This window comes from Berghia stephanieae, chromosome 15 (genome assembly GCF_034508935.2).
Source record: "Berghia stephanieae isolate SIO BIC M18660-M18661 chromosome 15, UCSD_Bste_1.3, whole genome shotgun sequence".
In the NCBI taxonomy this organism is placed as follows: domain Eukaryota; kingdom Metazoa; phylum Mollusca; class Gastropoda; order Nudibranchia; family Aeolidiidae; genus Berghia; species Berghia stephanieae.
In genome coordinates this window covers 5,430,253-5,442,546 of record NC_088374.1, presented here as the reverse complement: position 1 = coordinate 5,442,546, position 12,294 = coordinate 5,430,253, and the positions used below count along the sequence as shown (strand labels likewise).

At 37.3% G+C, this 12,294-nt stretch overlaps 1 protein-coding gene across 4 annotated transcripts in view; it reads left to right on the top strand.

The window, feature by feature from the left end:
• LOC144960542 (neogenin-like) overlaps positions 1–2,332 on the top strand; it is a 155,749-nt gene extending 153,417 nt beyond the window's left edge. For all 4 annotated transcript variants that reach the window (XM_078893737.1, XM_078893740.1, XM_078893738.1 and 1 more), the window contains one exon: positions 1,211–2,332. In XM_078893737.1, coding sequence (XP_078749863.1) covers positions 1,211–1,309 — 99 coding nt within the window. In that variant the 3' untranslated portion in view covers positions 1,310–2,332. The remainder of the gene's footprint in view (positions 1–1,210) is intronic.
• Positions 2,333–12,294: the final 9,962 nt, after the last annotated feature.

Sequence of the window (12,294 nt, the reverse complement as noted above, 5' to 3'; positions counted from 1 at the left end):
GTTTTCCAACATGCTTTCTGTCTTGTCTTGGCATGAGATTGCTTGGTTTTGTCCTGGCCCTGGCCGGAGTCCTAGCTGGGAGGGAAACAGTCAAATGTATAGTTATTGTTTTGGGAGATGATATTTTTTTCCTTGTAAATCATCTCTCTGTTATGTATTATTATGTTTGTTATTTTGATTGTAAGATTTAACCATTTGAGTGTGTTCCTCTTTGTTGGATTTTGTGCTTGTGTCCGGATGAGACTTATAGGTGATCTCACACTAAGTACATTGGTGGTATGCTCTTGGAATCTACATCTGATCCCTATTTGTTTCCAGTTCACCTTTGTCTTACATTCTCTTGGGTGCCTTAATTGTAATTCTAGAACTTTTTACTATTCCATTTTCTTCTTTTTGCTGGCGCTGATATAACCTAAATGTGTTGCAAGCCCCGTAAAACCCTTAAAAACAACAAAAACAAAGCAGACAGATATTTTTGTTTGGGTTTCTTCTTCTTGAAATCAAGATCGGGTCAGTTTAATCGTAGCCATCGTTAACATATTAGAACCTGACACTAGAACCATCTAGGACTGGCAGTTTGACGTCGTTCTTTAGGTTTGTGTTGCATCTAGTGAGTTGTCGTTAGTAGAGCTCAAGGAAACAACAAGTTATTTCATTGGTTGAACTATTGAATACAACTCATGATTTGTTTTCTTTTGTGGCAAAAGACTTGACGTCATTTTTTGGTCAGTGTCAGGCTATAACTTTACGATGGCTACGGTTTAATCCTCAGCCTTGGTTATCCATAAAAATGTGTCAGTTGTCTCAGTTTTATATAGTTCTAATAACAAGAAATTAAGTTAGTAGGAAAGTGCCAGAAAACAACAGAGAATAAAAACTTTGTGACGGCTATATGGGGGCTCGAACCTGCGACCTTACTTGTTGGACAACTCTGCCTGGCTGGGAAGATTGTGACTCTACCGTATGCGCTATCCACAACCCGTATAGCTCATACAGTAGAGTCATAATCTTCCAGGCCAGGCAGAGTTGTCCAACCTGTAAGGGCACGGGTTCGAGCCCCCATCGCCGCTGTGAAGTTTTTATTCTCTTTTGTCTTCTGGCACTTTCCAACTCACTTCATTTCTTGTTGTTACCAACATAAGTGCCTGCTTCACACACCTTTTTAAAAATATATATTTCTCTATTTTCTCCCCCCCCCCCCCACCCCCAGAAATCTCTGAGCACAGAAGAACTGACGGCTGAAATGGCTAATCTGGAGGGGTTGATGAAAGATTTGAACGCCATCACGCAGCAAGAATTTGAGTGTTAATTTGATTGATATATATATATAAGAATGGGTGAATGGTTGGAGGTTGGTGGTGTTTGATTGGTTGAATGGGGAATGAGAGAAGAGGCGTGGCCTTGGGTTCTGATTGGTTGACGAATAAATGTGGAGGGGGAGTTTGGGTGTTGATTATTTTTATTTTTTATGTGTGAAGAAGAATAGCTTGATGGTTGGGGGTTGGTCTTTTGATTGGTTGAATAGTGAATGGAAGAAAAGGCGTGGCCTTGGGTTTTGATTGGTTGATGGTTGATAAATATATGTGTGTGTGTGGGGGGGGGGGTGGTTTTAAGTCTTTTTGACTGGTTGAAGAAGATTAATTTTAGATGTAGAGCTTAATCTGATTGTGTCAATGTTGTTGTTGATTTGACAAACTTTCTAAGTGGCAGTTGATCACTTAAATATATATTATGTTATATAGTTTATACGTATTTTATAAAACAACGGCTTTGGGATCTAGTGGTATGGATTTCATCTTCGGATCGGAAGGTCCAGGGTTCGAATCCTGCTCTGAGCGGCGCATAGTTGAGTCCTAGGAAGAGGCTTTTGACTCGCATTCTCTCACAGACTCGGGTGTGAAATGAGGACCTGTCCAAAGAAAATGTATTCTCGCCTAACAGGCAGCATGTCTTTGTCCTACATGTTAAGCGTTGCTGTTGAATATTGCGCTATATATATATATATATATCATGATGATGAAGGCGATGAGAGAGTGATGTTGAGTGATGAAATCATTAATATTATCGTCGTTTATTGATTGACAGAATGGGAGGAAGTGATGAGTGAGGGGGTGTTTGGGTGTTTGTGTGTACGTAAACAAACCGTTTGTGTGTTTCTGGTTTGCATATATGAGTTTGGCTTGTGTTAGTGTGTGTGAGAGAGAGAGAGAGAGAGAGAGTGAGAGAGAGAGAGAGAGAGAGATAGAAAGAGAGAGAAAAAAAGAGAGAGAGAGAGAGAGAGAGAGAGAGACAGAGAAAGATAGAGAGAGAGAGAGAGAGAGAGAGAGAGAGAGAGAGAGAGAGAGAGAGAGAGAGAGAGAGAGAGAGAGATAAGCCAGGGTATCAAACCAACAATATTTCTGCTATGTACAATAAACCAATAAAACTGTACAAATCGATGATGCAAGCAACCATTGTATTTTCTATTGTATGTCAAATCAAAATGAATATAGCCACTACTTCCAATGCTGTCAACCTTATGCATAGCTGCCAACCAGTACGATAAAATCAAATCGTACTTCGTACCATTTGGCCAATCCAGAAAAAAGACAAAAAAAAAAAAAGAAGAAAATCTGATAAAAATTATCTTGGGAGAAAATTTTCGCCACAAAGGAGGCTGTTAAGCCCAAGCCTCAGTAATCTGCTTCTGTCACCACCTCCCCATCACTTATGCCTACCCAGTATGATGATAAAGGTAAGCTTCTCTTATATTACAGTTCTGACCATTCTAGTACTTAAGTACATTAATAAATATGCCATTTTAAGAAGACATGAATTGGGCGTATAATAATACGTTTTTGCATTTTGAAAAGTTGGCAGCTATGACATAAGTTATGTAAAAAAAAAAAATAATGATATAGATTTATAGTGCGCCAAACATCCCTTCATCAGGAGGGCTCTGGACGCATAACATAGATTAAGCCCTAACACAGTACACGAACGACAACGCTATTTATACACATAATCAAAAGAAAGCCTGTTGGAATAAGAATGTCTTCAATCGACGCTTGAATTCCTCTAGTGAAGACGAAGAACGTGTCTCTATTGGTAGCAAATTCCACAACCTTGGACCAGAATGCTGAAAGGCGCGTTCACCAGTCTTCCCTCGACAGCAGCGAGGTGTTTTCAATATGAGGTCTTTCGTTTATCGAAGCAATCGCTGTGGGTTGTACCGTTCAATGAGGCTTGAGAGATATGCTGGTGACGAGCCTTCCACACATTTGAAAACGATAGTTGAAGATTTATATTTAATCTAATTTCATTTAAATGTGTATTCTAAACTTTTTAAAAATTGTTAATTAATTCAGAAAGTGAGTGGAGCAGGCATTTATGTTGTTAACAACAAGAAATGAAGTGAGTAGGAGGGGCAAAATCTCAATTAAAATACCCCCCTCGGGCCAATTGAATGTTTTTGATGAAAGCATTGATACGATTGGTTCAATTTATGGTATGTCATGTAGAAAGTAAGATTGGATTACATTATTATTTTTGCCTTTCAAGACCGGCCCATTGGCCAGTAGAACAGATTCTGCTCTGAGCATAGTGCGGCCAATGGCGCTGATAGAGTTAACTCTCTCGAGTTCATATGCATGGAAAATCGAACAAATTTGTTCGATTTTCAATGAGGGTGAACTCGAGAGAGTTAAGGTTGTCAGCATTGACTATTACTACTACTATTACTATTACTCAATACATTATGTATATTATCATCGTCTTCATCGTTTCTTCAAATTCAAATTCAATTCTTCGTCATGTGCTATAATGATAATTGGGTGGGGATCCTGACCTCCCATAGCGGGCAGGGAGGTACATACTGTGTCTTCTATACCCTTATATCTGTTTTCCAACATGCTTTCTGCCTTTGTCTTGGAATGAGATTACTTGGTTTTTTCCTGGCCCTGGTCGGAGTCCTGGCTGGGAGGGAAACAGTCAAATGCATAGTTATTGTTTTGGGAGATGATAATTTTTTCCTTGTAAATCATCTCTCTGTTATGTATTATTATTTTTATTTTGAATGTATAATGTAAGCATTTGAGTGTGTTCCTCTTTGTTGGATTTTGTGCTTGTGTCTGGATGACTTGTAGGTGATTTCAAACTAAGTACATTGGTGGTATGCTCTTGGAATCTACATCTGATCCCTATTTGTTCCCACTTCCCCTTTGTCTTACTTTTTCTTGGGTGCTTTAATTGTAATTCTAGAACTTTTTACTATCCCATTTTCTTCCTTTTTACTGGCGCTGATATAACCTAAATGTGTTGCAAGCGCCGTAAAACCCTTAAAAACAAAACAAACAAAACTATAATGATAATGATAATAATATTCTATACACAACTTATTATGCTACCGTTTTTAATATATATATATTATTGTGTTGTAATGTATTGCTTTAGAGAGTGGTGGTGGTTGTAGTTGGGGGGGGGGGGGGGGGGGGGGGGGGCTGCCTGAAGACTGGGATGGTGAAAATACTAATGAAAGAGAGATATTGTAGAGGCTTCGGACGAGAACAATAGGGGGATACTTTGGGGACAGTGGGGCTAAGTCGGTACGGTCTTTGCTTCGTACCCGAAAGGTACCGAGTTCGATCACCCGCCGCTGCGCTGTATGGCCTTGAGCAAGTCACCACCTCGCCCTAGCTCACTTTGCAGCGCTGCACTGCGGCTGATGCCTGGGTTATTCCAGTCTTCCCTTGGAATAGACCCTAAAGACAAATTTCCCCATGGGGATGAATAAAGGGAATTTTATTTAAAATTATTTTTTTTTACATAAATTGTTCCCATCCGAAACGTCTCCATTCTCCTTCATCGTTGATGTATTGCTTTGTGTTTCTGTGTGTGTGTGTTTGTGTGAATGTGTGTTGCGTTTAGGACAATGATTTTGTTTTTAAGTAAACTACCATACAGTTTGACCCAGGCTTGCCTTGTAGAAAATGTTAAAATTTGTAATTCTTAGGAGGTAGCTATAGTTTACTTCATACAAGGTTGCTGATTTTCTATATATTTACGGAATGCAGTGTGTCATGAAAAGCTCCGTTTTGACGAAGGAAAAAAAATAATAATAAATTAGCTATTCTGCCAAACTGGAAAACTCAATTTGAATTTGGCCAGAAATGTCCTTCAAATATATTGCTATTGTGTGAACTCTGGAAACTCAAATTTGAAATTGGCTAGAAAACTCGTCTTCAAATATATTGCCTTTCTGTCGAATCGGAAAACTCAATTTGTTTGGCTTAGAAAATCGTCCTTCAAATTTTGCTATTCTGTATCTGGAAAACTCATTTGAATTTGGCAGAAAACTCGTCCTTCAATTATTGCCTATTCTGTCGAACTCTGGAAAATTCAAATTTGAAATTTGGTAGAAATCGTCTTCAATATATTGCTATTCTGTCGAACTCTGGAAATTCAAATTTTGAAATTGGCAGAAATGTCTTTCAAATAGTGCCTATTCTGTCGAACCTGGAAAAATCAAATTGAAATTGCTAGAAACTGTCTCAAATATATTGCCTATTCTGTCGAACTCTGGAAAAACTCAAATTTTGAAATTTGGCTAGAAAACTCGTCCTTCAAATATCGATCGATGTAAATGACCCTTATCTTGGGAAAAAAACAAAAACTCTCAAACCTGGAACTTCGCGATGATACATAATGATGTAGAGATATGCTCATTCATGACTTTTTAAATTGGAGTGAAACTCTACGGCACTGAGATAACACATGCGTGTTGTTATAGCGCTGTAAAGGCCCTAAAATCCTTAAAACAATGTGTATAAGTTTTATATAGACTGTAAGAAAATGCATTGTTCTTGGGCTAATAAAGCTGTGAAGATTTTATACTTCTGACCTCGTCTAGTTTTATACCACAATCACTACAGGTTGTGTTTTGTTTTTATATACAGTTTTGACTAATTTTTATACCTTTTTAAACAAATATATACACAAACAATTTTTAGAGACAATTTAATCGTGGTGACCGATGTTATATTATGAGAGATCTGTTCATTCACGAAGTGTAAAAACGTTCTGTTCTGTTCACATGTATTATGTAAAAATGTTCTGTTCTGTTCTGTTCACATGTATTAATGTTATACCGTCAACTGGGATAGCTTTGCTGTATGGGGAAACTTTAACATTGGACCAATTAGATTCAATCGTTTGATGTCACGTTGTCCAGCAACAGTGGGCAGCGTGGTTCTAAACAAAGAAAATCGGTACTTTTTATTCTTCATGCTGGCTAGAACTTTTTCACATGTCATGTGCTCAGAATGTATAAAAGTCAAAACATGATCAGATTTATAATGTTTTTAGATATCCTTGATATACACTTTTATGCTCGTCCGAGAAGTATTTCATAAGGGCGTCCGCCATTGTTCCGATAGGCTAGAACCCGTTACTAAGTTACTATGCGTCATTACGAGGGAAGTGACGTCATGACTGTTGAAGCCTATTTGAGTATAATATTTAGTTGTGTGGTCGTTAGATAAAAAGGTCAGTCGGTCGGTTACCAGGATATAATAACTACAACAACGAAGCTGAGATGACTCAAAACTGATCCAAATTTACAGAGGCAAAATTACCACTAAAGGCAAAAATACCCCATAAGGCAAAGTTACCCTAAAGGAAAAATTAGGCAAAATTACCCCTTAAGGCAAAGTTATCCAGTTGACCGTACAATGAAAAAAAACCTAGAGAAGTCAATACAAATTATAGGGAATTGGATGTTATGGTTGATTGTTATGATGATGATGATTATTATTATTATTATTTTAAAAATGTTTTTGTTTTTTGTTTGTTTGTTTTTGCTCTGCCCCTTCTGTCTGTTCCTCTAGCAAAAGATTGTATTGCATTGTATTGTATTGTATTGTATTTTATTTTATACCACAGATCATGACAAAAATAATAGATTAAAAGAAAAAGAAGAAGAAACCAATCAATCGTCTTCCATGATTGAATTATATATACTACTGGACTTGAATTGTCCCAACCGATGCGTACATATATGCAGGTCTGACAGCCGAACCGAACCAACCCACTTATAGGCGGGCCTTGTTTAACATTGTTGTAATAGACAAGTTTTTTTGTTGCGACATTTGTTTTAGGTTTATTTCCCTTACAACAATGAGCCCCATAAGGAATTGGGTTATCAGACCTACAAATAAGTGCATGTCGGTCCAAAATATTGTCATTATTATCATTATTATTATTATTATTATTATTATTATTATTATTATTATTATTATTATTATTGTTTTTATTAATATCGTCATTGCCATATGGAATATCATAGAAAAATGTAACTTAGTTAACGTTTCATTGTTTGAGGCTAATGGAGGGAATTACCTCCCCTTGAAAGCCCAAAATCTTTCTATTTTCTTTAAATGTCAAATCCTAATTTTTAAATAATGTGACACTTACAGAGCTGCCATCTGGAAATTTCGAAGGGAAAAAAAAGAAAAAAGTCATTTTAAATAGCTTTAGAAAAAAAACAATTTGCCTTCAGCATGGGTCCAAAAATGCTCTAAAACTCCTGAATAATATATTTGGTTCTAAGGAACTAAACTTTCCTTTTCAACAAGATTTATGGAGCCAAAGAGACCTATGCAGTTTTGTAGCTGGAGCCAAAAATAATTCCTATTTCTACAGATTTTTCGTAGTATACGACGACCTAAACGGGTTACAAGAGCCATAAAAACATACCATACTGGATTGTGATTTTGGGTTACGTATGACCTTCAAGTGTAACACGTGTCGTTGATCTCTTCTTAGTAACAAGTCAGAACGAACTATTTTATTTCATTCTTAATCAATTCACTACTGTCCTATGGAGAGACGCGCATTTAAAAATTTGGCCAGAAAACTCGTCCTTCAAATACCAATCCATTTAAATAAATGACCCTCATCTGAGAAAAAAAACTCTCTTAAAGCTTTATTCATAATTTTGCGAGTGGGGTTCCTGACCTCCCATAGTTGGCATGGAGGTACATACTGTGTCCTCTATCCCCCTATATCTGTTTTCCAACATGCTTTCTGTCTTTGTCTTGGAATGAGATTACTTGGTTTTGTCCTGACCCTGGCCGGATACCCTGGCTGGGAGAGAAACAATCAAATGCTCCCATAGTGGGCAGGGGGGTACATACTGTGTCTTCTATCCTCTTATATCTGTTATCCAATTTGCTTTCTGTCTTTGTCTTGGAATGAGATTACTTGGTTTTGTCCTGACCCTGGCCGGATACCCTAGCTGGGAGAGAAACAATCAAATGTATAGTTAGAGTTTGGGTGAGGATATTTTTTTTCCCTTGTAAATCATCTCTCTGTTATGTATTGTTGTGTTTATTTTGAATGTATAATGTAAACATTTGAGTATATTCCTTTTAGTGGGATCTTGTGCTGGTGTCTGGGTGAGACTTTTAGGTGATCTCAAACTAAGTACACTGATATTGTGCTCTTGGAATCTACATCTATTCCTATTTGAACCAACTCCCCTCGTCTTACTTTTTTCCTCAAGTCCTTTTAATTGTAAATCTAGAATGTTTTTTCTATCCAATTTTCTTCCTTTTTACTGGCACTGATATGACCTGAATGTGTTGCAAGCGCCGTAAAACCCTTAAAAGCAAACAAAACATCATCTTGGCAAACAATCTCAAACCTCCAGACTTTACGAGGTCCCAGGTTTGAGAGTTTTTGCCAAGACGAGTGTCATTTAAATTGATCTATATTCGAAGGACGAGTTTTCCGGCCAAATGTTTAAATACAAGTCTTTTCCAAAGTACGTCCAGTTTACTGATGAAAACGAAAAGCATTTAATCTTATAAGATATTCCAAAAAAAAAAAAAATAAAAAAAAAAAAAAAAAATAATATATATATATATATATATATATATATATATATATATATATATATATATATATATATATATATATATATATATATTTAATGTGACCCACCGTCTAAAAACAGTATTATGTCGGGATGACTTGAGTGAAAAGAAAAATTGAATTTATTGACAAAAACATGAAACTTGGGGTTAGTTTCGATTTGTTATGTTAGAGAATGAAGACAATTCCACACAATGCAAAAGCTCAAAAATTGGTATTTACTATCCATTTAATTCTAAATTCACTTTTCGGGGTCCCTAACCCTAACCGTACCCAATTCATCCCGAAATAATACTGTTTCGAGACGAAGGTCACTAATTTGATTGTGTAAAGATGACTTTTAACATTTTTTTTTAAACTTTTCATTTTTTTCCCTATCAATGTTTTATACTGTGTGATTGTATTTATTTTGATTGTTGTAAAATTGTAAACAATTTGATCTGCGTCTTATTTTGTTCTTTGGTATGTCAAGATTTTATTGTTGTTATTATTTGTGACCCGCCGTGTCAAAATGGTATTATGTCGGGACCCACTCGGTTAGGTAAATTGAATTCATTGTCACAAATATCAAACTTGGGTTTGATTTCTCTACGTCATGCTGGAGTATGAATACTATTTCTTGCCTTACAAAAACTTCTAAGATCCAATTTCTCATCATTCTATCTCTAAATTCACTTTCTGGGGTCTGAATCATCCCGACATAATACCGTTTTGAGACGGAGGGTCACATTTGTAAAAAAAAAATGTAACGATAAGTAATTGAAATGTAAGCTTAAATTTATCATACGAAGACAGGATACTGTGGATGTTTTGGGTACCCCCTTTATCAACAAAAATTTGGTGTTAGATTTGTAGGAATGTACTTTGCGATAGACTAGCGTCCTGTCCAAAGGATAGCAAGCAATTGCTATTACTGGGATATACTTGGGCATTGCAAAGACACTACTTCAGTGGTGAGATCAACGGGCCATCATCGAAGGAAATGTTGCTGCTGGAAGCTAGAAGAAATAAATAACTATAAATGTGACATTGACTATAAGCTTCAAGGTAATAAACGAAAACAGACAATGTGTGGACGTTTTGGGTTTCCCCTTTATCAACAAAATAGGATGAATGAAACACTAACTACAGACGAATGAGATAATATGTGAGAAAAACCGTAACACCTTTTAAAAACGGAAAAAAAAACAAAAACTCAAAAAAACCCACATAAAACCAAACACGCCTAACAGGCTTCATGTCTCATCATCCTAGGTGTTAAATTGTACTCCGTTCCAACATCAGGGGATAATAAGTAAAAAATGATTATTATAAAATAGTAAATAATGAATTTATATAGCACCTAAACATCCACGTTAATCGTGCTCTGCGGCGCTTTACATAAAAAAAATGTTTACAAACAACAAAATTAAAAATCACGACACTACATGATACATAATAAGCATGCATACAAAAAACAAAATCAAAGCATCTATTTTATGAAAAAATAAGCCTCATGGAACAACTCAGTCTTCAAACATTTCCTGAAAGCTATTCATGCAAGGTGTTGATAAAGGGTAATTGCTGGATTAATGCAATTGTTTTGTTTTTTGTTTTTTGTTTGTTTTGGTTTGTCGTTTTTTGTTGTGTTTTTTTTTGTCTATTCAAATTTGAAAACCCTGAGATATTAGGTGGAGCTGCTTGTAGGGGTTTTGTCATCTTGTCAAATGAAGATTAGATAAACGAATGAAATGGATGTTTGATTGTCTCAGTGAACGAGTGAGTGCGGGTGTGAGTTCATGATTTCATTGTATGGCGCTGTAGAACTCCTTTTATTGGGTGCTTTGGCGCTATGGAAATATATTGATATTATTATTATTATTATTATTGTTATTATTACTATTGTTATTATTATTATTATTGTGATTATTATTATTATTATTATTATTATTATAATTATTATTATTATTATTATTATTATTATTATTATTATTATTATTATTATTATTATTATTATTATTATTATTATTATTATTATTACTATTGTTATTATTATTATTATTATTATTATTATTATTATTATTATTATTATTATTATTATTATTATTATTATTATTATTATTATTATTATGAGTGATGGACTGAAAGAATGAATCATGAGATGGATGGACAAAGTCATAGAATGACTATACATAGACACACCATTCATCATTGACATCTAATAAATATTTTATTTGCTCTTTTGTAAAATGGAAGTTTTTTGTTGTTTTAAAATATATTTTGAGTGTTTTCTTCAACAATAAATCCTGATCGCTCAGTTGGGTAGAGCTGGGTGGGGTTCCTGATCTTCCAAAATGGGCAGGTAGGTTCTTACTGTGTCTGGGTGGGGTTCCTGACCTCCCATAGTGGGCAGGTAGGTTCTTACTGTGTCTGGATGGGGTTCCTGACCTCCCATAGTGGGCAGGTAGGTTCTTACTGTGTCTGGATGGGGTTCCTGACCTCCCATAGTGGGCAGGGAGGTTCTTACTGTGTCTTGGTGGGGTTCCTGACCTCCCATAGTGGGCAGGGAGGTTCTTACTGTGTCTTGGTGGGGTTCCTGACCTTCCAAAATGGGCAGGGAGGTACTTACTGTGTCTGGGTGAGGTTCCTGACCTCCCATAGTGGGCAGGGAGGTACTTACTGTGTCTGTGTGGAGTTCCTGACCTCCCATAGTGGGCAGGGAGGTACTTGCTGTGTCTGGGTGAGGTTCCTGACCTCCCATAGTGGGCAGGGAGGTACTTACTGTGTCTGTGTGGAGTTCCTGACCTCCCATAGTGGGCAGGGAGGTACTTGCTGTGTCTGGATGGGGTTCCTGCCCTCCCATAGTGCGCAGGGAGGTTCTTACTGTGTCTAGGTAGGGTTCCTGACCTCCCATAGTGGGCAGGGAGGTTCTTACTGTGTCTGGATGGGGTTCCTGCCCTCCCATAGTGCGCAGGGAGGTACTAACTGTGTCTGGGTAGGGTTCCTGACCTCCCATAGAGGGAAGGGAGGTACTAACTGTGTCTGGGTAGGGTTCCTGACCTCCCATGATGGGCAGGGAGATTCTTTCTGTGTCTGGGTAGGATTCCTGACCTCCCATAGTGGGCAGGGAGGTACTTGCTGTGTCTGGGTGGGGTTCCTGACCTCCCATAGTGGGCATGGAGGTTCTTACTGTGTCTGGGTAGGGCTCCTGACCTCCCATACTGGGCAGGGAGGTTCTTACTGTGTCTGGATGGGGTTCCTGCCCTCCCATAGTGGGCAGGGAGGTTCTTTGTCTGGGTGGGGTTCCTGACCTCCCATGGTGGGCCGGGAGGTACTAACTGTGTCTGGGTAGGGTCCCTGACCTCCCATAGTGGAAAGGGAGGTACTAACTGTGTCTGGGTAGGG